The sequence below is a fragment of the Moschus berezovskii genome, chromosome 8 (genome assembly GCF_049115385.1).
Source record: "Moschus berezovskii isolate FMDL1 chromosome 8, NW_MosBer_1.0, whole genome shotgun sequence".
NCBI lineage: Eukaryota > Metazoa > Chordata > Mammalia > Artiodactyla > Moschidae > Moschus > Moschus berezovskii.
The window spans coordinates 74,596,745-74,624,719 of NC_142467.1; the positions used below are offsets into that span (position 1 = coordinate 74,596,745).

The window sequence follows — 27,975 nt, forward strand, 5'->3', positions numbered from 1 at the left end:
CTGCACCAATTTATATTCCCACTAACAGTGTATGAGGATTTCCTTTTCTCCACACCCTCCCTAGCATTTATTATTTGTAGACTTTTTGATGATGGAGAAATGACTTATTCTTCAGCCTGAAATATTTTGTTGCGCCAAAAAATGAGAAAGTGATCAAAGAATAATGCAGACATAAGAGATGCAGTTTCGATTCCTGGGTTGGGAAGATCTCCTGAAAGAGGAACTGTTAAGCCACTCCTGTATTCTTGCTGGGAATATCCCATGGACAGAGGAGCCTAATGGGCTTGCAAAGAGTCGGACATGACTGACCACACACACACACACACACACATTAGAAACACAGGAGCCAGCTCAAAGGGGCTCCTACTGACCCAATCTTGGACAATTTGAGCACTAAAATAAATAACGATAGCAAAGCACTACTAATAAAATTCACTTGGATCAAATGAATCTGTGAGTCTTGCAGACAGAACAAACATCCTATAGTAGAAAGCCAACTAATAAATGTATATGGAAATGGAACGTTAACATTTGTCAACTATCATTCTAATGCCTGAATCATATTATTCCTGCCAAAAATGTTTAAAACGAATCTAACCAGGAGGAAACAAAGACAACTCAAATTGAGGGACAAAATAACTCACTAGTAATCTTCAAGACATCATCTTCATGACAGAGAAAGAGAGGAACAATTCTAGACTGAAGGAAATCAAACAGAGAAGGTAACTGAGTGGACTACCTCAACACATAATTTGGGATTTTCTTTCCCTCTGTTGTTGGGACATTTGGTGAAATCTGAGTAAGTTATGTCAATGTGATAATGGTATTATATCAAAATTAATACACTAATTTAGATAATTATATAGCGGTGATGTAAATGAATGTCCTTTTTTTAGGAAAACATGAAATGAAATATTTAGGGATGAAGGGTCATGGTATGTGCAACTTACTCTCCAGTAGTTTAGGAGAAAGAGAAGAAAAAACGAATAAAGCCAAGGTGATAAAATGTTATCATTTAGGGAATCTGGTGAGAAAGGTGAAAAGCTTATGGGAATTATTTGTAATTTCCTGTAAGTTGGAAATATAAAAACTTGAAAATAAATACTTATTTATTATTTTCATAAGTATTGGTGGGGATATAAATTGGTGCAGCCACTATGAAGAACAGTATGGAGATTCCTTCAGTTCATTTCAGTCGCTCAGTCGTGTCTGACTCTCCGCGACCCCATGAATCACAGCACGCCAGGCCTCCCTGTCCATCACCAACTCCTGGAGTTCACTCAAACGCATGTCCACAGAGTCGGTGATGCCATCCAGCCATCTCATTCTCGGTCGTCCCCTTCTCCTCCCGCCCCCAACCTTTCCCAGCATCAGAGTCTTTTCCAGTGAGTCAACTCGTCGCATGAGGTGGCCAAAGTATTGGAGTTTCAGCTTTAGCATCAGTCCTTCCAATGAACACCCAGGTTCGATCTCCCTTAGAATGGACTGGTTGGATCTCCTTGCGGTACAAGGGACTCTCAAGAGTCTTCTCCAACACCACAGTTCAAAAGCATCAATTCTTCGGCGATCAGCCTTCTTCACAGTCCAACTCTCACATCCATACATGACCACGGGAAAAACCATTGCCTTGACTAGACGGACCTTGGTTGGCAAAGTAATGTCTCTGCTTTTTAATATATTATCAAGGTTGGTCATAACTTTCCTTCCAAGGAGTAAGCGTCTTTTAATTTCCTGGCTGCAATCATCATCTGCAGTGATTTTGGAGCCCCAAAAAATAAAGTCTGACACTGTTTCCACTGTTTTTTCATCTATTTCCCATGAAGTGATGGGACCAGATGCCATGATCTTTGTTTTTTGAATGTTGAGCTTCAAGCAACCTTTTCACTCTCCTCTTTCACTTACATGAGCTAAAAAATAGAGTTACCATATGATCCAGCAATCCTACTCCTGGGCATATATCCAGAAAAGACAAAAACTCTTAATTCAATAAGTATTTTCATAAATACTTATGAAAAAAATTAAAACTTGAAAAAATGAAGAAAAAAAAATCTTGAAAGTGAAATCAACCGATCAAAAAAAAAAAAAAAAGGAACTTATTAGTGGGAATGTAAAATGGTTCAGTAGCTCTGGAAACCAGTATGGCGATTCTTTAAAAAACTGAAACTAGAATTACCACAGAATCCAGCAATTCCATTCCTGGGCATATGTCTGAAAGAACAGAAAGCAGGATCACAAAGACGCATTTGTCCATCTGTGTTGACAACAGCTCTACTCACAGTAACCAAGGTGGAAGCAATCCAAATGCCCATGGACAGGTGGATGAAGAAAAATGCAATATACATATCATATGACAGAATATTAGTTAGCCTTAAAAAGGAAGAAAATTCTGACCCGTGCTACATCTGTCAGAACATGATGAACCTTAAGAACACTATGCTAAGTGAAATAAGGATACAAAACTGTATAATAATTTTACCTTTGTGAGCTATCTAAACCAGTCAATTCATATTAATAGAAAGTAGACTGATGCTTGCTGGGGCTTTGATGAGGGAAAAGTGAGGAATTGTGTAATGGGTATAGAGTTTGTTCTGTAAGATGAAAACATTCTGGATGTCTATGGTACAACCAAGTGAATATACTTAACACTACTGAACTGTACACTTAAAATGCTAAAGATTGTAAATTTATGTGTTTTTTACTACAAGATTTTAGAAAAAAGTTACGATTTACTGATGAAATTATATAATACATGGGAAGGGATAAAGGTTATGGATGAAACAAGACTGACTATATATTGGTAATATTGATGCTCAGGTGTTGGTATGTGGAGTTGTATTAAATCAGCCTTTCTACTCTTTTGCATGCTTGAAACTTTCCACTGAAAACATTTTAAAAATATCTCCACTTCAGAACTTGTAAGCTGCAATTTAGATTCTGTGAGATTGCCTCATATCTTTATTCAACTGATGTCTTTTGACCATTGCTGAGTTTCATAATTAAGTGGAGAATTAGAAGACCAGACTGTGTTTCAGTTCAGTTCAGTTCAGTCGCTCAGTCGTGTCTGACTCTTTGGGACCCCATGAATCACAGCACGCCAGGCCTCCCTGTCCATCACCAACTCCCGGAGTTCACTCAAACTCATGTCCACAGAGTCAGTGATGCCATCCAGCCATCTCATTCTCCGTCGTCCCCTTCTCCTCCCGCCCCCAATCCCTCCAGCATCAGACTCTTTTCCAGTGAGTCAACTCGTCGCACGAGGTGGCCAAAGTATTGCAGTTTCAGCTTTAGCATCAGTCCTTCCAATGAACACCCAGGATTGATCTCCTTTAGAATGGACTGGTTGGATCTCCTTGCAGTCCAAGGGACTCTCAAGAGTCTTTTCCAGCACCACAGTTCAAAAGCATCAATTCTTCGGCGATCAGCTTTCTTCACAGTCCAACTCTCACATCCATACATGACCACGGGAAAAACCATAGTATTGGAGTGGGTTGCCATTCCCTTCTCAGGGGACTAAATATCTTTGGAGAGCTCTATAAAAGACTGTGTTCAGAGATCTCCAAAGATATTTAGTCCCCTGAGAAGGGAATGGCAACCCACTCCAATATTCTTGCCTGGAGAATCCCAGGACAGAGGAGCCTGGCAAGTTATAGTTCATGGGGTCACAAAGAGTTAGAAAAGACTGAGGAATTAACAAAGATATTTAGGGAAGTGTCAAGAAACTGAGGATCTCCAGCACAAAGTGCTACATGACATAGTTCACACTTCAATAATAATTTTTAGTATTTGTGCTTAAGAATAAGAGGCATATATTAATACAGGAGCAAGCATGGCTGCAGAGTGATCTGGACCAGTTCAGTTCAGTTCGGTTGCTCAGCCATGTCCGACTCTTTGCGACCCCATGGACTGTAGCACACCAGGACTCCCTGTCCATTGCCAACTCCCAGAGTTTACTCAAACTCATGTCCATTGAGTCAGTGATGCCATCCAACCATTTCATCCTCTGCCATCCCCTTCTCCTCCTGCCTTCAATTTTTCCCAGCACCGGGGTCTTTTCAAATGAGTCAGTTCTTCACATCAGGTGGTCAAAGTATTGGAGTTTCAGCTTCAGCATCAGTCCTTCCAATGGATATTCAGGACTGATTTCCTTTAGGATGGACTGGTTATATCTCCTTGCAGTTCAAGGGACTCTCAAGAGTCTTCTCCAACACCACAGTTCAAGAGCATCAATTCTTCTGCACTCAGCTTTCTTCACAGTCCAACTCTCACATCCATACATGACCACGGGAAAAACCATAGCTTTGACTAGACGGGCCTTTGTCAGCAAAGTAATGTCTCTGCTTTTTAATATGTTGTCTAGGTTGGTCATAATTTTCTTCCAAGGAGCAAGCGTCTTTTAATTTCATGGCTGCAGTCAAAATCTGCAGTGATTTTGGAGCCCCCAAAAATAAAGTCTGTCACTGTTTCCATTGTTTCCCCATCTATTTGCCATGCAGTGATGGGATCAGATGCCATGATCTTAGTTTTCTGAATGTTGAGTTTTAAGCCAACTTTCACTCTCCTCTTTCACTTTCATCAAGAGCCTCTTTAGTTCTTCTTCACTTTCTGCCATAAGGGTGGCGTCATGTGCATATCTGAGGTTACTGATATTTCTCCTGGCAATCTTGATTTCAGCTTGTGCTTCATCCAGTGACTTGTATAAATTAAGCATGTAACTAATTTTGCTGATGGCTGCATTAGGAAGGAGCAGGAAGGAAGGAGGAACTAGTTGGGAAGAGTGCCTGCAGAGGCATTGAAGTCTCCAGGAACCAAGTAAGTACATCGATGGGTGACCACAAAGGGCGCATAGCGCGTTCAGTATTCCTTCTGTCTCTACAAAGCCTGGAGTTGACATTTAAGTCTGGTTTGTTAAACTAGGAAACTTTCCAGCTCTTTTCAGCACCTGAGGCTGCAGCTGGGGTAATGAGGAAGAGGAGTGAGATGAGTGACGGTGGAGTGCTGAGCTTGCACCAGGTTGTGCAGGGCCTGAAGTTTCTTTCTTTTCCACACTACTGATAAATGATTATATTTTCATTGTAAAGTGAAACCTACATCAAAGTATTACTGTGCAAAACTGAGATTGCCCTTCAGTTTAACCTTGCTTCCACTCCCTACCCACCAAGGGAACCCACTGTTAGGGACGGCTCATCTTTCCTTTCTTTTTTGACCTTCAAATTTCAAATTAGAAAGAAAAAATCCTAAAGATCCGATGGTGGTTCTCCCCCCGCCCCCCCAAGCCTGTGTTTCAGTGTCACAGCACCTATCACTCTGAGAAAATGTCTGACCCAACTGTTGGGCTCCTAGATTGTAATCTCTCCATGGCCAGAGCTTGGGTTTTACTATGTTTTGAAGTCTGTTTACTCAGGGTGACTGAGTGGAGGAGTGGTAGGCCTGGATAAACTGGGTTTGCCTTTCTCAATTTGGTTCATACTTGCTGCTACTGCTATGTCACTTCAGTCCTGTCTGACTCTTTGTGACCCTATGGACTATAGCCTGCCAGGGTCCTCTGTCCATGGAATTCTCCAGGCAAGAATACTGAAGAGGGTTGCCATGTCCTCCAGGGGATCTTCCCGACTCAGGGATCGAACTCGGTTCCCCTGAATTATTCCTTACCGTCTGAGCAACCAGGGAAGCAAGGGACATTGAAGGGACCCAGCCTCCAAGTAGAGACCCCATCAGGTCACACAAACGCTGGTGGCCTGAGCTGAAGCCTCCAAATGAAGGGAAATGCATAAGAAATGGACGGAAACAACATGGCCTTGTGGGGAAGACCCTGGACTTGCAGGAAGGATGCAATAATGCGGTGGGTCTTAATGCTACCTCTCGAAGGCTCCTGATAGCGGGACTTCATAACACCCGCCGAGCCTTGGAGAAGAAACTTGTGCAGAATGAATCAGGAGGAGCCAGGCTGCGCTGCGACCACCCCCTCGGCGCTCCTGGAATCCGGGCTGCCAACCTGCGGTGACCCTGTGCACGCGATGGTCCCATCTGCTTCGCCTCCGGACCCGGCAGGAGCCGCGCCAGTCCTGCGTCCTGGAAACGCGCGCCGGTGGCCGCGAGAGGGTAGCGCGGCCCGGGCCCCTGGGGCTGCGCCGCCGTCCTGCTGCCGCCCTCCTGTGGCCGCTGCGAGGCGACCTCCGGCCGTCCTGCGGGCCTCCTCCCTCGGCCGGTGACATCACCGCATTCCCGTCCCGGCTCCTCCCGCCTGCAGCCGCAGTGACAGGCGAGCCGGGCCCGGTGGCGGAGAGGAAGTGTGGGGCCGCCGCGCTGAGCCCGTCCCCGCCGAGGCCGAGCGGCTCCCCCCGGGGTGCTCGGGCGACAGTGCCGCGGCCGCCGGGCGCAGCGCGGGGCACACGCCGGGCAGAGCCGAGCGCCAGACGGACGCTTCGGCGGAGACGCGGGGAAAATGGCTGATGACTTTGGCTTCTTCTCTTCATCGGAGAGCGGGGCCCCCGAAGCGGCCGAGGAGGACCCGGCGGCTGCCTTCTTGGCCCAGCAGGAGAGTGAGATTGCGGGCATAGAGAATGACGAGGGTTTCGGGGCACCTGCCGGCAGCCAGGGGGGCCTCGCGCAGCCGGGACCCGCGAGTGGGGGTGAGTCAGCGTGGTGGCCCGGGTGCTGGGGGTTGGGGGGGGGAATCTGGGGCTCGCACCCGGGGTCCTCGGCCTCCGGGCCCTGCGGTAGAGCGAAGAAGGCCTGCTACGGCCAGCCAGGAGCAGGCCTGGGGCTGTATGTGTGCCTGAGGGGGACCTGGAGAAGGAAATGGGGAGGGGGATCTTGTGGCGTTCCCCATCTGAGGCCCCGCCTGGGGCTGAGGATCTGGTGGCTCCCGGCATAGAAATTCGTCATGACATTTCATTCCCAAGCCAGCTTCACCACTGCCTGCCTCTGGAATCCAACACAGCCCAGCCTTGAGCTTCCCAGTAGGCTCGCTGCCCCGGGCTGAGCCCTGCAGGTGTGCACAAGACCTCAGACCTCCCTGACCCTTGGACTTAGCTCCCTCCTTCAGTTGGGAAAGCAAGAGGCACTGGGTGCTCTAAGAACTTACAGACTTTCCCGGAGGATCACCTGCCATCCTGTGGTCACTGTTCCAGGCACTTTACTTAACATTTCATCATTTCATGTGCATTATACACCCATTTCAGAGATGGCAGAACCAAGGCTCAAAATGTACACTACTGAATAACTAGTAAGTGGCAGAATGAGGACTAAACCGTTTCTCTCAGACTCTGAGTCCTTTCCCCCGGCCACATTGTCTTCCATATGCCAGGCTCTGAGTTAGACACCAGTATGGGCGCAGGGGCACAGAGGGCTTCAGTCAGATGTGATCCTGCCCTCCTGGTTTGGAGCTTAGTAGTTTTGCAAAGGTGGTCCAGGGCTATTGGGATTAGCTTCAGGCTCGGGGTTTGGGGCCTGGTCCTTGCAATAGCATGTTTATCAACAATGTTCCTGCTCTAGTTCTGCCTGAAAAAACAATTTCTTAAAGTTAAAAACTAGCTATCATTTTCATGGGTGCATCCGAAATAGCCCTTGTTTCCTGTTAATGTTGTCATTTTAGTGGGGGTTTATGGGCCTGTTAGAATAAGTGGCTCAGTTCAGTTCAGTCGCTCAGTCGTGTCCGACTCTTTGCGACCCCATGAATCACAGCACTCCAGGCCTCCCTGTCCATCACCAACTCCCGGAGTTCACTCAAACTCATGTCCATCGAGTCAGTGATGCTATCCAGCCATCTCATTCTCTGTCGTCCCCTTCTCCTCCCATCCCCAATCCTTCACAGCATTAGAGTCTTTTCCAGTGAGTCAACTCGTCGCATGAGGTGGCCAAAGTATTAGAGTTTCAGCTTTAGCATCAGTCCTTCCAATGAATACCCAGGATTGATCTCCTTTAGAATGGGTAGCTTACCTATTTTAAAAAAAATGTTTACAAGTAAAGCTCCTTATAGTCATATTTGTACTCATTCAACATTTACTGAGCACCTACTGTGTGCCAGACACAGTGGGGATACAGTTATGAATAAGACAGTTCCTGTGGCTTGAGGGGCTTGAAGCATCTCTGTATCCTCTTTCATGTGAGAAACATGACAAGCCCTTTGTCACATGTAAGAAACTGGAAGCCCAGAGAGCCTCAGTGTCTTGCCCAAAGTCACACAGCTGTGAGTGACAGATCTGGGACTGGATCCCAGGCTTCTCAACTCTGGGCTCCACATTCTTTCAAATGCTGTGGCATTCACCCTGAGAGGTGATGGGATGTGGAGATGGGGGCATCTTTTGCTACCTAACAAAGTCAGCAGTGGATGTCTTCTGAAGGAGCAGCAGCTTCTAGCACTTTGGCACAGACCCTCACACACCCCCAGGGAATTCCTAGAAAATATGGGCCCACGACTTGAGACTGCCAGCTTCCCCAGTCAGGTTGGCATGGGAGAGGCCCTGCTGGGAGAGCCCATGTCAGAACCATCTAAGAGAGAAGCAGGGAGAAGTCAGGCAGAGGGCTGCAGATGTGGCTGAGGTTTGAACAGGCTGTGTGTGACCTCTCCTAGGACGGTGGGACTCCAGGGATTTATGGCCTGGATGGGAGGTTCCCTCTCCGGCAGGGGTGGTACAGGTTGACCCCAGACCGGAGGTGGCAGGGAAAGAAGCAGGGACATGGCCCTCTGAGGGTCTCCTGGACTCACAACCACTAAAGCTGCAAATGCTCAGCTACCCTGCTGAGTGGAGTACAGGGATCTGAGAGGAGTTATGGGATGTGGCTCAATAGGTGGCCAGATAGGAGAGAATTGATCTGACCCTCCTAGGTCTAGATGGTGATGAGTAAGTAATCCCCCGGAGACTGGTGAGTGCCAGAAGCCTGAATAAGTTGCAGAAAATGTGCCTTAGGCTGCTGGGAGCTGGACGGAAGCTCCTGCAGCCAGCACCACTCATGACTTCTGAGTCTTGTCTCTTAAATGATGCCCTTGTGCTGAGTGCCCTGACTTTGGGGACAGAGGGTGCTTCCCGGATGGCTCAGTGGTAAAGAATCCTCCTGCAATGCAGGAGATGCGGGTTCAATCCCTGGGTCAGGAAGATCCCCTGGAGGAGTGCATGGCAACCCACTCCAGTATTCTTGCCTGGAGAATCCTATGGACAGAGGAGTCTGGCTGGTTACAGTCCATGGGGTCGCACAGAGTTAGACACGACTGAGCACGCATGCATGCGTGTACCTCAGGGGAAACTGTTTAGAGTAGGCCTGAGCCTGAGCTTCTTTGAGTCCCTCCTCTGGGGCTGGAGTTGCGGCCAGCCTGAGCAATGGATACTTTGTTTCCATTCATCAGCCTTGGGTAGGGCCCAGGAGGTTTACATTTTCACACCCAGATTTCTACGTGCCCCGCCTGGCTCTGCCCTGGACTTGCCCAGTCATTTCCTGGGCAAGCCCATTTTCCCCTGATGGGACTCAGTAAGCTCCCAGGAATGCTCTGGACCCCGTCTGTCCCTGTCCCAAAAGGGAAGTAGGGATCTGAGGGGAGTCACACCCATGGCTTATCCCTGGGACTCGTATCTGCCTCACTACTGTTCTGCCGGCTTTGGACTGTGGGCACGTGATTATCAACGTGCCGTGGGCTGGTCAGAAAGCACTGTGAGGGCAGAGACTCGTAATTCCATGTGTGGGTGTGTGTGGATTCCCAAAGAGGCCGAAGCCTCATTTCCAAAGGGCAGCTCCCATGGGACTGAGAGATTGGGTTGCAGAGACTTCTTGAAGGACAGGGTGGGCCCCTGGCTGCTCCTGAGGTTGAGGGGTCTGAGACTGGGACTGGTCAGGGTGGAGTGTGGGAGAGGGCACCACTTCCCCTCCAGAAATGCCAAGTGCATTGTCCGGCATCGTGAATGAACCCTGGTAACTTCAGACCCTGGTAGAGGAGATGCCCCGGAGAAGATGCTGCCACTGATTTAGGGACCAGGCCACCCGTGCAGGAGAAACCCCATCTAAACGAGCAGGGAGGACAGCTGACAACTGTTGGATAAAATCGATCACTGTTTGAAAACAAAATTGATTATAATTTATATCTGCTGGGGATTGTTTCCATGGGGTTAAGGATCCCTCCCTTTAGTCCCCAAGCTGAAAGCACTGTCACTGTGACTCATGGCTCTATCTGGCTGGTGAAGTGTACTTGTCCATCTGGGATGGCCTTGTACAGCCTCCCGCGGCTCCTGGATAAGAGGCATTGGAGTTTCTGAGAGTCCCCAGGCCTTGCAGACAACAGTGGGCCCCCAAAGAGCAATTGAGCTTCCATTTAGCCAATACTGACTGCTCACCCATAGGAGCTAGCTGAATGGGATACAGAGCCTGATAAGGGAATGCATGACCCATGGGAGGTCACAGTAATCACATAAGAGGATGGGGGGTGCTATACAGTATTTTGGGATACTCCATAGAAGTTGAGACCTTCCATCAGCACTCAGGGTAGAAGAGGAAGCAGTGGAGGGCTTCCCAGAGGAGGTGACTTGTGAACTGGGCTTTGGAGAATGACTGGATCCCCAAGAGCATTCTTTGGTGAGGGAAGTAGGAAGAAAGGCATGGAATGTGGCATAGTGTGTTTGGGGAAGGCGGAAACCAGAATAGGGTTTGTGGGGAATGACTGGTGGGAAGTGAGGCAGGAAAAATGGGCAGGGCCAGATTGCAAAGATCCTCATGAGTTATGGTCCGAGGTTCAATGTATTCATTCAACAATATTTGTTGGGCTCATGTTATGTGTCAGTCACTGTTCTAGGTGCTGGATCCCAGTGGTGGACAAAACAAAGTCCCTGCCCTCCTGGAGGACTTTCAAGTGGAATAGATAGGTAATTAGCACGTACAGAAATAAACCTATCAGGCTGTGGTAGGTGATACAGAGAACGTACTGTGCAGGGGAGGAGAGGGATGCGGAGGACAAATGTCAGGGATGGCCAGGGGAGGCCTCTGATAAGGAAGTGTTTGAGCAGAGGCCGAAGGGCTTGAGGGAGCAGGAGAGCCTTCCAGGGAGAGGGAATGGCACCTGTCAAGTTCCCAAAGAAGGAGCGGACCCTGTGGGCTGCTGTGGTCCACAGGAAGTGGCTTTCATTTTATTGTGTGTTCAGTTTATTTTTAATTAGAAGAGTTATGTAGGTAAGTGTGTGCTTTTCGTCAGCCATGGCGGTCAGTTTGAAAGAGGTTTGGGAGAGGGTGACGATGGAGGCAGGGAGGCCTGTGAGTGGATGAAAGCCATTTAGTCCTTCTTTCTTTAGTGCATTGATTAATTTGCTATTCAACAAATAGTTTCTGAGCGCCTCCTAAGCCTCAGGTATGGTACCCAGCTCTGGGGAAGACAGTGGGGAGGGTTTGGACACAGGTGTGCCCCTCCGGGTGCTCACTGCCACTAGTGGGGCAGACAGACCAAGTAGCTGTACAGGCGGGCCTGGCTGGGGTCCCTGCTGCAGCAGAAGTCATGGGAATTTGTGACTAAGCAGGTGTCAGGGCAATGGACCAGGAGGAGTCATTGTTGAGGTGAGGGCCGCAGCAAATCCTTCTGGGAGGGGCAGGAGGAGGAAAAACAGGCCAGGTGCTGCCTGGTAAGGGCTGATTCCTGCTCTCCCAGGTGAAGCCATTGCTCAAGGCACCTCAGGGACAAGCGGAGACGCGCAGTCCCTTCTTCCTGAGCCCTCACAGACCCGCCCTGAGCCTCCAGCTCCTCTGCTGGCTCACTGGGCATAGGCTTCATAGGTAATAAGGCCATTCCTAACTGTGGCTGAGGGAAAATTAATTTCAGGTAGGTGAGGAGCTATTACTGACTGGTGACCTTGGGCAATCACGTAGCCTCTCTGGGCCTCAGTTTGAGAATCTGTAAAATGGGTTGATAACACACCTTGTGCCTTTCAGCACAAGGCTATGGTGAAAATTAGATGTGATAACAGCTATGAGAAGGCTTTGTGAACAGTCAAGGGCTGAACCCAGGTTATTTATGTGTACATGATGTCTGCATATGTGGCAGTCAGTACACACACACGGATATATACAGAGGCTGGCTCGGTCGCTAATGTAGGACCCTGCTTATCATAAGCTGAGCAATGAGTAATGCTGTCTTCTTGTTCTCTTTCTATCAGGTTCTGAGGACATGGGGACCACGGTCAATGGAGACGTGTTTCAGGTAAGCAAGATTCTGTCCTCGCAGCGGGAGGGACTGACAGCCTGAGTCTCAGTAACTTTTTGGCCTCCATCATGGGTAGGAAGAGGGCTTCAAGTTCTGTTCATTGGGATGGGAACATTAAGAAAGTTTTTGACACTTTTTTTTTTTGGTTGTGTAGCAGAAGGGGATGAAGAATAAGGACCACACAGATAGGGATCGATGGGATATGGCCTCAGGTTGCCCATGGTAATGTCTAGCTTGCAGAGGGAGAAAAAAGTAGCTTACAGTGGCATGGACTAAAGAAACACAGGGCCCTGCACATGTTTGCCACTGGTGGGAGGCTGAACCCAGTGGTCATCTCCACCATGTCTGAGCATTTTCACTGGATGGGACCCAGTTAAAAGAGATTTCACTTCTCAGAATTTTCCTAGAGAAATAGCTGGACAGAGACACTCAGATTCTTTATAGTAGCAGACAAACTGGAAATAACCTAAGTGCCCACTCTTGAGGACCTGGGTAGGTAAATCGGAAAACCATGCCATTGTTACAAAGAGCAGTCAGAGCTTTCTGTGTGGACATGAAAAGATGCCCATAATATAATAAATGGAAAAGCAGCTTGCAGAGTAATATGCACAGTATGGTCCTGGTTTTCATTTTAGAAATATTTTGCATGAAGATCTTGAAAGGATGTGTACCAACTGTTAGCAGTGGTTAACCCCAAGGTTGTGGGAGAAGGGAGGGTAAGGAAAAGCTTTCACTTTCACTGAGTTGTTTTAAAATTCTTTGCGATGATCCTATAACACACACACTCTCACTCTTACATTCCCCCCACCCCCACACCCCCTCAAAACACAGCTAGTAAATACCCACTCCAGTATTCTTGGGTTTCACTAGTGGCTCAGACCCATAAAGAATCTGCCTGCAATTCGGGAGATCTGGATTCGATCCCTGGGTTGGGAAGATCCCCTGGAGGAAGGCATGGCTACCTACTCCAGTATTCTTGCCTGGAGAATCCCCATGGACAGAGGAGCCTGGCGGGCTATGGGGTCATAAAGAGTAGGACACGACTGAGTGGCTAAGCACAGCAAAGATATTTCTAGTTAAAAAAAGTACTTAAAGAATTTGGAACACAAATAGTATCCTCAGGACTCCACAGATGCAACAGTCTTTCCCAGATGAACTTTAATTCCCACTGGACTGGGTCAAAGACCCTTGACTGCTTCAGGATCTCCTGAGCTCTGCCTCGTGGAGGAGCCGGCCTCCTAAATTCTCAGGGAGAACAAACAATAGTTTCTTATGTAAGAGGGATGGGCTGGTACCTTACACAGGGCAACTGGCCAAGTCCCATTTCTGGAAAATTACTCAACTAGCGGCAAGCTAGAAAAGTTAGTCTCTAGGACTTTAAGAGCTTCGTGTCTCCTTGGGCCTGCCTGCGAGCTCCAAATAAGCAGCACTGATGCCTGTCCAGTTTGGCAGAGCATAGAGACTCAGACTGCCCCTGCCCTGCACATACTCCAAAGGACTTGGCTTGACCCGAAAGGTCTGTGTCCTAAAGTGGCTCTGGAGCTGGAGATATACTTGGGACCATAGTACCTAGAACACCAGGAGCAAGATAATTTCCCCTTCTACACATTAGCACCTTGAGGCCATCTCCCGTCCTGCCCCCTGGCCTCACTTTGTATTGAATGAACCTGAGAAACCCTAGGGCTCCTCCCCAATCTCAGTGGGAATTTTTTTCTCACTGCTACCAATAATAACCCCAGGTATGTTTATTTGTGAATCATATGTGGTAGACCTGGGTTCGATCCCTGGGTTGGGAAGATCCCCTGGAGAAGGGAATGGCTATCCATGCCAGCATTCTGGCCTGGAGAATTCCATGGTCTGTATAGTCCTTGGGGTCGCAAAGAATCGAACATGACTGAGCAACTTTCACTTCACATCTGTGCCATGCTAACATCCTTACAGGCAGGGAAGGGGGTCACAGATGAGGCGAGTCACTCAGAAGCTTAGTGGCCAATTTCAGGTTCATCTGTATGTATGCAGTGTATGCTAAGTCGCTTCAATTGTGTCTGACTCTTTGTGACCCCATGGACTGTAGCCCACCAGGCTCCTCTGTCCATGGAGTTCTCCCAGCAAGAATACTGGAGTGGGTTGCCATGTCCTTCTCCAGGGGATCTTCCCAACCCAAGGATCGAACCTGCATCTCTTACATCTCCTGCTTTGGCTGGCAGCTTCTTTACCACTAGCGCCACCTGGGAAGCCCTCAGGTTCATCTAAATCTCCTGATCTGGTGCCCTTTGCGCCATCCCCTTGTTGCTGGAACAGGCAGGCCACAGGGGCCAGCTTGCAGGTGGGACGCCCTTGTAGATTTCTCTTAGGATGGAGCACAGAGCAGGGTCTGACTTTCAAGGGTCCTGGACAGAACTTTCCTGCTACCTTACTTGATCTTTCCTGGAAGCCTGTGGGCCACTGGGAGCTTCCCTGGTGGCTCAACGGTAAGGAATCTGCAGCAGTGCAGGAGCCACAGGAGACATGGGTTCGATCCGTGGGTCAGGAAGATCCCCTGGAGAAGGGCATGACAACCCACTGCAGTGTTCTTGCCTGGAGTATCCCTGGACAGAGAAGTCCATACGATCGAAAAGAGAAAGATACAACTGAAATGACTTGTTACGCAACACGCACATGGGCCACCGCGGGGTCCAGCTATGAACCTGATCCCCAACAAGGCCTAAGGATAAGCCTGCCCAAACCTATTCTAATTCTTTCTGCTGCTGCCAGGGGCAGGGATAGAAGGCCCCGGCAGGACTCCCTCCTCCTACAAAAGCGCTCTTCCTTCCCCCACCCACGTGGCCATCATCCCCACTGAGCTACTCAGAGGAATCTACAGCTCAGCTCAGCTTAGCTTTAGCTGGTCAATCCCCAGGATCAGTTATGCCTCATCCTCCTGGCTGCCCATGGTGTCACAGCACGTGCTGGGCCAGCCTGGCCTCTGGAAGCCCTCGTGGTGGTCTCCAGTGTCCAGCGGAGGGGTCCCTTGGGAGAGGGGTGCCACCAGAGAGCTGGGCCGAGATAAGCCCAGCCCTGATTGAAGCCTCCTGCCTTTTGGTCCCGGCCATTCCTGGATGCCTTCCCTTATGAGTTGGGAGGGGCTCCAAACATTCCTGCAGCCCCGGGTGAGCCCTCCCAGGCTACGGGCTACAGCAGTTACAGGGCAGTTTTCACATTCAGGCCCCACTTCACACCTGGAGTGGGATGTTGTCACTCCCATTCGACAGGTGACGACACCTAAGGAGCACAAGGAGGGGACTTCTTAAAGGTCGCACCTCCAGTGAGTGGCAGGAGGGGACTTAAAGCCCAAGTCCCTCTGATGCTGTGTCCCAGGCTCTCCCCATGCCCTCCACATCGCTTTGCAGGCAGTCCCTCATTCCTTCATTTAGTCAGCTCACATTCTGAGTGCCATGCGCTGTGCTCAAGGCCTTGGATGTGGAGGCAAATGCAATGGCTGCTGGTTCTCAAAGAGCTCAAGTGACAGAGACCTGAACGTCATGCAGGACAGCAGGGGCTCAGGTGTGGCACTGGTCTCAAGAGCCTGGAGTCTGAGTTCTTACTATACATCAAAATGGGAACTATCAGTCGCTCAGTCGTGTCCAACCCTTTGTGACCCCATTGTCTGCCTGACCCCAGGAGCCTGCCTGACTCCTCTGTCCATGGGGATTCTCTAGCAAAAATACTGGAGTGGGTTGCCATTCCCTTCCACGTGGGATCTTCCCAACCCAGGAACGAACCCAGGTCTCCTGCATTGAAGGCAGATTCTTTACCATCTGAGCCACCAGGGAAGCTATTCTGCATTGGGCACCACCCAAAAGCTTTAATGGATTAACTCATTTCATCTTCCCAACACTCCTATCATGTAGGTTCCATACATTATCCCCACTTTACCGATGAGGAGAAGGCGGACACACAGGGAGGTTTAATAGCTCTGGTTACACAGCCAGGAAGAGCTGGGACCTGAAGCAGGTTCAGCTGCTCGATGCTGCACTCAAGTCGGAGAGTGCAACAGGAACGGATGCTGGAAGTGGGTTCCAGGCTGCCCAGGGGGAGGTGGGTGGTCCGGGCTGGGAGGACAGCATGTGCAAAGGCGCAGAGGATAAGATGCTCAGTCTGGGGCTGCTGCAGGGAAGGGTGTGCTGGGGGAGCCCGAAGAGACCACAGATGCAGGGCTGTGTGCCTGCTGGTGGGAGGCATAGGGGTGTGTGGGGGGCGGGAACAGCTCCCAACCAGAGCCTATAGTGGGTCCCCGCTCAGCTTGACCCCGCTCTCCACTCGGAGCCTGGGGCACAGCCATCTCTGGGCACCACCTGCTGGGGCCGCTCTGAGCGATGCCCCTGGATGTAGTGAGCAGCTGCTCCAGGCTCCTCCCCTCAACCCTCCTCACCTCCCTCCGTCCCCAGCATCTACTCCAGCTGCTTCTATACCCAGGCTGAGGCGCTATGGTGAAGTCTGGATGGAGTCAGACAATCTGGGCTTCATTTCTGTTTTTTCCCAGCTGGACGACCTTGGACTAGTCGCTGCTTTGAGCTGGACTTGTCATTTGTAAAATGGGGATGAGAAGCCCTCCCTTACTGTCCCCACAGGTCTGTTGAGAAGAGTGCTCTGTAGCCTTAGAAGCTTCTTATCCCTGAGCTAGCCACTAAGTGAGCCAAGGAGGGTTTGAAGGCAAGTGTGAGAGAGACAGGAAGTGGGCCTTGGGACAGTGGGAGGACAGGGCATTTTCCCTAATCTTGGGATGGTAGACGTGTTAGGGAGGAAAAAATCACGTGACCCAGAAGTGACTTTGGCCCCTGTTGGCTATGTGTGGCCCGTGTGTTACACCCAGTTCAGTTTGAATTATGGCTTTGCTGGTTGTTGGCTGGGTGACCTTGGGACTTTGAAGCTAGACTTTTTCCTACCTGTAAAACAAAGATAATAAAACCCACCATGAAGGTTTGTGAAGGCCAAAGAGAACCATTTAATTGAAGGTTCTTTGCAAGTTTTTAAGCACTCTAACCTGTGAGTCTTAATTTTAGGGCAGTCTTGAAGGAGATGGTGGGGCTTCCCAGGTGTCTCAGTGGTGAAGAACCTGCCTGCCAATGCAGGAGACACAGAAGATGCTGTTTCGACCCCTGGGTTGGGAAGATCCCCTGGAGTAGGAAATCGCAACCCACTTGAACCCACTTGAGTATTCTTGCCTGGAAAATTCCATGGATAGAGGAGCCTGGCAGGCTACTGTCCATGGGGTCGCAGAGTCGGACACGACTGAGCATGCACGCACTTCTAAAGGAGATGGTGAGTCCTGAAGGACACCATGGAATGACCTCCCCCTCCAGCCCACCTCTCTCAACCCGTCTCATCCACACGCGGCAGCATGTCTGTGCTCACATTTTCCCAAAGGCACCAGCCTCACATGGTCCTTCCGCTGCCCACTCTTGGTCTGAAATGCCCTCCCCTGGCTCTTCCCAGCCTACTCTGCTCCTAGGCTAGAAAGGTCATGCCCTCCCTTGTCCCCTCGTTTCATAACCCATATTATGCACGTACCCCACGTCATGGTCTTCACTTGTGAGGAACTCTCTCTGCCAAGCTCCTGGATGATGGGCCAACTTGTTCATCTCTGTCCCCAAGCATGAACATATGTTAATTCATTCAAGAGATGTTCTTGAGCTTCTCTTACAGCCAGGCTCTCCCTGTCCTAGATCCTGTACAGAGATAGACTCTGTCTGCATGGAACTCACTCACTGGGGACGGGTCGGGGGCAGATAGTAAAGAAAGTCAGAAAGTGTTAGTTGCTTCGTCATGTCCGACTCTTTGCAACCCAAGAACTATAGCCCACCAGGCTCCTCTGTCCATGGGATTTCCCAAGCAAGAAATACTGGATTGGGTCACCATGCCCTTCTCAAGGGGATCTTCCTGACCCAGAGATCAAATCCAGGTCTCCCGCGTTGCAGGCAGATTCTTTACTGTCTGAGCCACCAAGGAAGCCAGTCTTTTAAGATATCACGAGTACCAAGAAGAAATAAAATGTAGCACCCAGATAAACACATAGACACCAAAGTAACTGCACTGGTCTGCAGATGGGACATTCTGTTGGGTTGGGTAGAGGTCCTGGTGGCCTGGCCTCAGGACAGGGCTGTTCCCAGAACTGGACAGGGTGGGGCTCACCCTAAATCGGTGATCAACTTGTGTTGTCTAGATTAGGGCCCTGGAAAGGCCCCTTGAGGTGTCATGAGAGACTCTGAATTGAAATATAATGCTGGGCAGGAAGGAGGAATAAGGGCAGTGCCCCAGCTGCCCCACCCAAGGGTGGGTCTGATCCAAGGAGCCAGGCAGCACTGCCTCGCCCTCAGCCTGCCCTTCTGTCTCCCCAGGGACATGCAGCTCTTATGTCCATCTGCATGCTCCTTCACCTTGCTGCCCACAGCCCCTTGGACAGACACCCAGCACTTCCTCTGAACTGGCACGTGCTGGTCCCAGGGGGGATCTTCATCCACACAGCCACTGCTTGTTGAGCGCCAGCTGTGTGGGCACCATCGGACAGACGCAGTTGGGCGGGGAGAAGACATTAAAAGGCACTGGGGTTCATGACAATTTGATGAGTGCTTGAGCAGCAGAGCAGTGAAAGGAGGGACGGGTTCATAGGGCTGTAAACAAGGTTCTGCCCTGCTGGCAGGGATCTCGCAGTCCAGCCAGGAGACGCACATGGGAGAAGGCCAAGGAGCACAGGGAGAGGAAGGGCTGTGAGGTCTGCTTGGGGCTTTGGAAATACCCCAGAGCTGGTGACTTCTGAGCTAGAAACTCGTGGGATGGAATAAGATTTCATCAGCTGGAGGAAGGAGGGGAGACAATTGCAGGCCGAGGAGACAAAGGCGGGGCAGCGGGGATGTGGGATGGGTGGAGACAGGAATGCACGGGGCGGACAGAGAGCCAGAGTGGGAGTGCCGAGAGATGGGCAGGATCGTTAAAAAGCTCTGGCTGTTTGAGAACAGAGGTAAGTCCCATCCTGTCTGGGCTGAGCTCTCAGCCTGCCATGCTTGGAGTCCCCTACCATGGCAGGCAGCCTGGAGAACTGGGCAGAGCCCTGGCCTGGAAGTCAGAGGAGTCCTGGACTCCCGCCCAGGTTCTGCCACCACATTGTGCCATCTCTCCTGGCTCCAGTTTCCGTCCCCTATAAGATGAGAATGAATAATAATAATAATTCTAGCTATCATTTACTGAGCCATCACTCCATGCCGGGCACTCTTGTAAATTTCTTACAAGTACTGTTGCATCAAATCCTCACACCAGCTCTTAGACGTAGTTTTAGTATCATCTTCATTTCAGATGAGAAAACTGAGGTCAAGCAAGGTTGAGTTACACACGTGTAGTAGGCAGTAGAGATGGGATCTGAACCCAGATGGTCTGACCCCCAAGTCTGAGTTTCCTATCACTGCACAATCTTAGCTAAGCCCACCCTGCCTGTCTCAGGACTGTTCAGTCAGCAAATAGTTATAGAGTACCTGCTGTGTGCCAGGGACTGTGCTGGGTTCTGGGGACACAGCAGGGAACAGGACAGGCAAATCCCTGCTGTCTCAAATGTGACATTCTGATAGAGGAGACAGACAATGGACAAGTAAATGTATTATAAAGTGAGGCCATTTGGGGCTGTGCGTTATTGGGTGAATAAAATTAACAGTGCTCAGTGGCGTCCAACTCTTTGCAACACCAGGGACTGTAGCCTGGCAGGCTCCTCTGTTCATGGGATTCTCCAGGCAAGAATACTGGAGTGAGTTGCCATTTCCTCTTTCAGGGAATCTTTCCCCCCCAGGGATCCAACCTGACTCTCCTGTGGCTCCTGCATTGGCAGACAGATTCTTTACAACTGAGCCACGTGGGAAGCCCACAACGAACAGAGTGGAACTTTAATGATAGAAACACAGGAAACTCTCTGTGTGCCAAGAAGTATTTGAAGTTCTTTACATTTTTAAAAACTCATTTCATTTTCATATTAACTCTATGGAGTGGGTGCTATTTTGTGGCCTGTTTTATGATGAGGAAAGTCAGGCACAGAGAGGTTGAGTGCCTTGCCCAGGGTCACAGTGGGGGAAGAGTGACTGGTGGAGGGCAGAGCAACTGCAAAGGCAGGGTACAGTCATAGGAGAGAGTGGGCATGCCCTGGTTTGAGATGTGAGGGGTTTAAATGAAACCAACATGCAGGGTTTTATTGCTTAGAGAAATGACGACACTTTGACCCAGAAGTGGCTAAAGAATAAAGAGAAATTGTCAAGGAGCAGAGACAGAGGGGCAGGTAGACAGGCTGGGCACACTGCCGTCTGTCTGTGTCCTAGGAGGCCAACGGGCCAGCAGACGGCTATGCTGCGATCGCCCAGGCGGACAGGCTGACGCAGGAACCTGAGAGCATCCGCAAGTGGAGAGAGGAGCAGCGGAAACGGCTGCAGGAGCTGGGTGAGGACAGGGCTGAGGCTGTGAGCTGGGCTGGGCCCCCTGGGTCGGGGCTTCCCGCTGGGGCGGTGGTTTGGGACCATCCCCATGGTCGGGTGGGAAGCCTTAGAGTACATGGGGCTCCTTAGTGTGGGAACTGGCTGAGGACAGGGCTGAGGGGAGAAGCCCCGGGGGCAGCTGTGCCTCACGTTCCTCCCGGGAAGCTGCTGCTCATTCACCTATTGGGGGTCGCAGATGCTGCCTCCAAAGTGATGGAGCAGGAGTGGCGGGAGAAGGCCAAGAAGGACCTGGAGGAATGGAACCAGCGCCAGAGTGAGCAAGTCGAGAAGAACAAGATCAACAACCGGTGAGCAGAGCTATCAGCGCGTGAGGGGGCTGTGGGGACACCAGGGGGCTGTGGGGACACCAGGGGGCTGTGGGGACGTGAGAGGAGCCATGGTGTGGGGGACTGTCATAAGGATGGGTGATTTGGTGGCAAGAACATGGAGGGAGAAGCCAGACCCCCAGGGCTGTTTCCTCAGTGGCCTGTGGAGCTCAGCACCCTGAACGCTGCAGAGCTGGTGACTGTAAGCTCTCACCTCCTCCCCATGACAGAGAAAAGAGAGTCTATCAGTCGATGGATGAGGTCCTAGGACCCACTGGAATGCGAGCCTGGTGACCCTGGAGCCCAGTGGCCAAGAGCTGGACCGGGGGCCCTGTGGCCATGGTTAACATCACAGAGAACACAGGCCTGGCTGGGAGGGAAGAACCAAGCCATATAAGCAGGGTTTTCCCGCTTATCGAAGTGACAGCACTTCGACTCAGAAGTGGCTGAAGAGCAGCGGGAAATTTGTGGCCTGTGTAACTGGAAAGGCCAGGAGGAAGCAGGCAGGCACAGTGGGCACGGGCTGAAACAAAGGCTGTCAGCGCTCACTTTTCCTCTCTCTCGGCTCTGCTTTCCTTCCCCTCACCTTCACTCTCGGGCACACACCCCAGGGATGGGGCCCAAGGTGGCCGCCGGCAGCTCCAGGCTCCTGCTCTATTTTCTGGGCAACTCCAGTGAAAGGAAGCCTCTCGCCCCCAGCAGCTTCAGCTGGTCTGGTGTGGGGCACGTGCTGATCCCAGGCCCAGTGACTGTCCCAGCAGCAGAGACGCTCTGATGGACCCAGATTGGGCCTCATTTCTTGGGTTGTGTCTGGGGTGCAGACCCACACAAACCACAGGGACTGGGGCAGGGGCACCTGATGCTTTACAGGACAATCGGGGTGCCCTTCCCGGAAGAAGGAGGACAGGTTTTGAGCAGGAAAGACAGTGGAGACCGACCAGAAAACCGCTTGCAGGAACGGTCTCTGCCCAGAGAGCGCCCGGCAGCCCCTGCTGCTGAGGCTCTGCCCTTGAAGGCACCAGACCCGCCAGGAAGGGGAAGGCTGGCTCTGGGAAGCCTCCAGCTTCCGTTCAACAAGTTGCTGCCTGCCAGTCCCTGGGCTGGGCCCTGGGGAGGTGGAAATGAGAAAGACCGCATCTGTGTCCTCAAAGCGCTCAGCAGTGGGCACACGCATGCTGGGCTGGTCTCGGGAACCAGGCCTCTGCACGAAGGCTGTGGAAGCAAAGGAAGGGAAGCAGGGGAAGGGGCCTCTGGGTCTGGGGACCTGGCCCTGGAGAACAACTAGGAGACCAGGGCACAGTGGGATGTGAAAGAAAGGCCATTGTCCTTTCTTTCACCTGTGCAGGGCCTCGAATGTGAGGGCTGGGAAGACACGGGCTATGAAGATTTGTGAACAGGAGGAGGAACAGGGTAAGGGCTGAGTTTTAGAAAGGGCCCCCTCCTCGGGTGGGGTGGAGGATCCCTGCCCTCCTCTCTGGGCTGTGGAGAGTGGCTGAGCCTTCCAGAAATGTGCTTCCTAACACGTCTCCAGCTGGAGGTACTAATGCTGATTTCTCTTTCTCTTTAACCCTCTTCCTGTCTGTCCATCTTGCCCTGCTATTCTCCCCTCACCTAACCCCCTTCCCCCAAGGATCGCTGACAAAGCATTCTACCAGCAGCCAGATGCTGATATCATCGGCTACGTGTACGTGTCTCCTTTGCTCCTTTGCTGGGGCCCCTGTGTGTGGCTGGCAGTTTCTTGAGTCTCTACTGGTTGGGTATGAGTGAGTGTGGCTGGGCCCGGGGCAGTGATCAGAGAAGGAGGTGAGTCTGCAGGGTGGACACAGGCACGAGCCTTCACCTCCATCCCCCGAGCAAATGTGTACTGAGCATCTTTGAGACAGATTTGCTAAATCCAAGCAGAGACGAGGAAAGAATGCTGGCCATCCCCAGGTGAGACAGGCAAAGGGCCGAGCAGCCCAACTCCCCCTGCCCTGAGATGGCTCTTGGGGATGGGAGGTGGGAGGTGGGGTGAGTCTTCTGTTGAACAAAACAAGCATGGAGTGCCTGGTGCTGGAGGTATAAAGCATGCACTGCCATCCCTCACCTCCTGCCTGAGTGCGCTCTTCCTCTCAGAGCTCCAGCCTGAATTTGGCTGTGAGCCCCTGGCGAGACCACCATTGGCCTGTCTCACGTTCCTGGTTTGGGGTCTAGTTGGTCCTGTGCCTAATCCAGATGAGAGATTTCTTCTCATAGTTAGCTGGGTGGTGTGTTGGGAATTGTGACGCTAAAGGAGAAAAAAAAGCAGTGATGAGTGTCTGATGACTGCCTCGTGCGTATGTGCCAAATATTTGATGTTCCTCGCTCTGGGTACGCCCTTGGCAGCCCTCTCATGCTATCTGGGCTAACCCTCCTCTCACAGAACCTGGGACACACCAAAAGAACAGCCTTCCACTCCTTCCTCTGTCCACTCTCCTGTTTGTCCAGTACTTATTGGTGCCTACCCAATGCCAGTCTCCGGGTCCAACAGGAATAAGACTCACACAGTCTGTCCCCTTAAGTTGCTCATGGTTGGAGGTGTGTTGTGATAAGAGCTGCTCACAAGGACACACAGGGCTCCCACAGAGCCACCCTCTGTGGGTGAAGCTTCAGAGATACGGGACCGCCCCTGGCCCTTAAAGCATGAGATGGAGTTTGCTGTGTGGGGAGGGTGAGAAGAGAAGGGTGTCCTCGATGGGAAAAGCTGCTGGGGCAAAGGCTATGAGAGGGGAAATACCTAGTGGCCTGCAGTGGCTGGGGTGGTGGTATGGGGGGCGGGGAGAAAATCAGTTTGGAGCCAGTTGAAGAAAGCCTGTAGTGTGATGTTTAAAAGCTCAGACCTGATCCTGAAGAGAGAGCCATGGGAGGTTTCAAGCAGGAGAGTGGGGATGGCAGAAGGGCATTGGTGCTGGAGAACACCACAGGGAGTTCATTGCTCATGTTGTGCCTGAAGAGGTGACCCAAGGAGCACCCAAGGGAATCCCGAAGAGAGGAAGAGTCTAGACCAGTGCTTTTCGGACCTGCATGTACCTATGAATCACCAGGGGCTTTTGTCAAAATGGAGATTCTGACTCAGAAGGACGGAAGTGAGGCCATGATTCTGCATTGCCAACAAGCTCCATGGTGATGTGGTGCTGCTGGACCATGAACCCCACTTTGAGAGCAAGGTTAGAGGGGAGCCTCTTGACCCGGCTAGCTCAGTTGGTAAAGAATCGACCTGCAATGGAGGAGACCCCTGTTTGATTCCTGGGTTGGGAAGATCTCCTGGAGAAGGGAAAGGCTACCCACTCCAGTAGCCAGGCCTGAAGAATTCCATGGACTGTATAGTCCATGGGGTTGCAAAGAGTTGGACACAACTGAGCGACTTTCACTTCACTTCACTTTTTGACCTGGAAGAGAGAGCTTCAAAGACTGCTCCCCTCAGCCCTGCTGGTCAGCCAGCTCCACTCAGAACCTTACATTTTCCCAAGCCCACACACACATGCTGTGTTGCTGGGTTCTCAGACCAGTGAGACAGATCAGCAAAGAGGAGACACTGCTTCTCACTTTATAGATTAGGAAATGAGCACCCATCAGGGAAGCAAGATCACTAGGGAGGGGCTGGGTCATCTGATCCAGGGCTGGCTCATCCTGGATCCCTCCAGATCACCTGGCGAGTGATTACCTCCTATCAGCTAGTGCCTGGCACTTGGCAGAAGTGGTCCTGCTTGTGATGCAAGGGGGACTGCTAAGGAGAGAGGGGCTTTAAGGACACTTGCTGGTCAAACAGAACACAGACCCAGCCCTCCCCACCCCAGAACCCCTTATTGTCTTTCTTAGTGACTTCCACATTTAGGTTTTTTCCACAAAACTACATTTGTTATACTTTATTTCCCCATTGTTCCTTCATCAGTGGCTTCTGTAACTATCAGCCAGAACTTCTGATGAAGAAACAACCACTTTCCATCCTAATCTGATTCTGACCAAAAGCAAAGACTCCAGTGGAGCATTCCCCAGGCTGAGAGAATAGTCATTCTGTGCTAAAAAGAGTTCTGTAGTGAAATACGGGTGACTTGTTTTGAAGATCCTCTTTTAATTGATTCTTTTACACATTTTTGACCACAGCCTTTTCTGAAGAACACTCATAGGGTCCAGAGAACCCTGAGGCAATGCTGAATCAAGAGATTTCAGTTAGCTGGTTAGTAAATATCCTGTCCAGTTTTGGGAAGTGTTGAAAATAGCTGAGGTATTACATTGATTCCTCCAAGGGCCTTTAGGTGTCGGGAGCCCCAGTTTGGGAACTCACTTTCCTTTTTTTTTCAGTTGGAGTATAATTGCTTTACAATGTTGTGTTAGTTTCTGCTGTAGAAGGAAGTGAATCAGCTATATGGTGGTTCTGGGAAAACTGGAAAGCTGCATGCGAAAGAATGAAATTAGAATACCACCTAATATCATACACAAAAATAAACTCAATGGATTAAAGACCTAAAGGCAAGACCAGATACTCCAAAGAGTACTCTTTGACATAAATCATGGTACTGTTTTATTTTGGATCGGTCTCCTAGAGTAATGGAAATGAAAGCAAAAATAAACAAATGGGACCCAGTTTGGGAATTCTTGATGGAGAGGTAATGAACAGAGAGTGCTGGGGCAGGGGTAGGCTACTTGAGCTTCGGTGGCAAGGGAAGACCTTTCTCAGGAGGTAAGGCCTGCACTCAGACCTGAATGACAAGAAACAACAAGCTGTGAGCAGGTCTGAGGGAAGACCTCAAAAAAGGCCCTGAGGTAGGACCCAACGAGGGTTCCTCTGATGGCTAAGCTGTTCCTGGGGGCCTGAGGTCAGAGGTCATGGAGCCAGGGAGGAGATGTCTTGGTAAAGTACCCCATAGTAGGCTGGGCGAAACAGCCTTGCTCCATGGGAGCAGAGCATCACTGCTTCGGGGAAGAGGTAGACCGCTCTGAAACCTCTGTCCTGTCTCCACCTGCAGGGCATCTGAGGAGGCTTTTGTGAAGGAATCCAAGGAGGAGACCCCGGGCACAGAGTGGGAGAAGGTGGCCCAGCTGTGTGACTTCAACCCCAAGAGCAGCAAGCAGTGCAAAGACGTGTCCCGCCTGCGCTCGGTGCTCATGTCCCTGAAGCAGACACCGCTGTCCCGCTAGGAGTCTGCCAGCAGCATGGCCGCCAAGCAGGGGCCGGGCCGGGCAGAGGAGGAGCAGCTGCTTTGGCCAGGGGGTGGAAATGCCTCCCACAGCTGCTACACAGCCTATTCCGTTCCTCCCCATCTCCCGGGGCCGGGAAGGGGAACCCTCACCCCCTCACCCGTCATTCCCTCACAGCCCAGTGGCCCAGCCCCTCACACCCCCTCAGTCCACAAAATTGTGACTGTCCTTCCTGATGTATTTTTTTTTTCTTGGCTTAAAGGGTGTGTTGTTAACTCTTTTTACACTTATTTATTATCATTCTCATTTCTCTGGAAGCCACAACTGGTGTCAGGGCTTGCTTTGTGCTTAGAACCTCCCCAGCTTCATGGAAGAGAGAGAAGGTAAGGCTGTTTCCCTGGTAACCCAGGAGCTCCCAGCTGGAAGTGAGGGAACCCATCTATGTCTGCTGCCTCCAGCTCCAGGAGGAGACAGCCAACCTCTCACAGGATGCATTTGCAACTTCAATCCTTTCTGATCGAACAAGCCTTGTGAAACAAGGATTTGGGAGAAACAATCAGTGACTATACCTTCTCTCCCTTCAACAGAGGTTGCACACAGGTTACATTCAAGCCATTGTGATCTGAAGTGTTTAAAAAGATTTAATTGCCAACCGTATTAGTTTCCTAGAACTGCCATAACCACATTGTCTGGGTTAGAACAACAGAATTTATCGTTTCACTGTTTTGGGGGTCATTAAGTCTGAAACCATGGTGTCACCCATCCCTGTAAAGGCCCTAGGGAAGGAGCTGTGTTCCTTGGCTTGTACATACATTATTCCAATCCCGAGTTTATCATCACATCCCTTGTTCTCAATACACGTCTGCTTTTGTGTCCAGACTTCCCCTTTGTATAAACACACTAGTCGTACTGGATTAGGGTCCACCCTACTGACCTCATTTTAAATTGATTACCTCTGAAAAGACCCTATTATCAAATAAGATCACCTTCTGAATTACTGGGGTTAGGAGTTTGAACTAACCTTTTTTTTTGGTGGGGGTTGGAGGGGGAGGAACAGCAACAAGTTAAAAATAGTGGCCATCCTCTCTAGAAGTGCCATAGCCCTCACCACTTCATGTCTGTTCCGTGTGGAGACCAAGGGTCACCACAGTACTGCTTTACTCTTAGAATCTCTCTCTTACAGCTGAAAGACCTTGATGGGGGGCACGAAGCTTTGCTGGTCTTAGTCATACAGTTGGTGTTGAAACTGATGGAGCCATGGATGGAAGGAAACAGAATCTGAGTCAACACTTTAGGGATGACTGCAGATCAGGAACACCTGTTTGAGACTTTACATGAATGGGAAACGTATGAGGTGCCTTTCTTCTTGAGTTTGCTCAGATCTCCAGCCTCCTTTTCTCCTTAACCATAAAACACTAGGTATTGCCGCAAATCATTGGCAAGCTTTGGGATTACCCTGTGCGCTATTTCTGTTACATCAGGCTGTGTCTCTAAGCCTGTTTCCTGTTCTGTAAGATGCATCAAGAACAAAGCTGAGATGGTCTAGATCAGCCTTAAGTGTTCTCAGGAGGTGGTACTGGAGTCAGGAACAGAAGTGGAGGGCAGAAGCATGGCAGGCCTCATAGGAAGGAAGGTCTTCTACTTAAAGTTTGAAAATTGTTGTAAAGATCAGTCCCCACCCCCGAGTCTGGCCCCCCCATATAATATCACGGTAGAGACTGTCATGTTGTTCAGTTGCTAAGTCATGTCAGACTCTTTGCTATTCCATGAATATAGCAAGCCAGGTTTCCCTGTCTTTCACTATCTCCTGGATTTGGCACAAATTTGACTATTG

General features: G+C 50.5%; 1 protein-coding gene across 1 annotated transcript; it reads left to right on the top strand.

Annotated features, from left to right (window-relative positions):
* The first annotated feature begins 6,228 nt into the window (after nt 1–6,228).
* Nucleotides 6,229–26,425, top strand: CLTB (clathrin light chain B). The gene is made up of 5 exons (XM_055429574.2): nt 6,229–6,629; nt 12,126–12,169; nt 20,506–20,623; nt 20,855–20,966; nt 25,970–26,425. Exons 1-5 carry the CDS (start codon nt 6,443–6,445, stop codon nt 26,139–26,141), a joined length of 633 nt encoding a protein of 210 aa, XP_055285549.1. The 5' UTR covers nt 6,229–6,442; the 3' UTR covers nt 26,142–26,425.
* The last annotated feature ends 1,550 nt before the right edge of the window (nt 26,426–27,975 follow it).

What these genes read in the sequence shown, in the direction of transcription:
- CLTB (XM_055429574.2), top strand. Translation starts at nt 6,443, where the DNA reads ATGGCTGATGACTTTGGCTTCTTCTCTTCATCGGAGAGCGGGGCCCCC. An exon ending in TCAATGGAGACGTGTTTCAG is followed by an intron (nt 12,170 to 20,505) that starts GTAAGCAAGATT and finishes TCTGTGTCCTAG; the next exon opens with GAGGCCAACGGGCCAGCAGA. An exon ending in AAGAACAAGATCAACAACCG is followed by an intron (nt 20,967 to 25,969) that starts GTGAGCAGAGCT and finishes CTCCACCTGCAG; the next exon opens with GGCATCTGAGGAGGCTTTTG.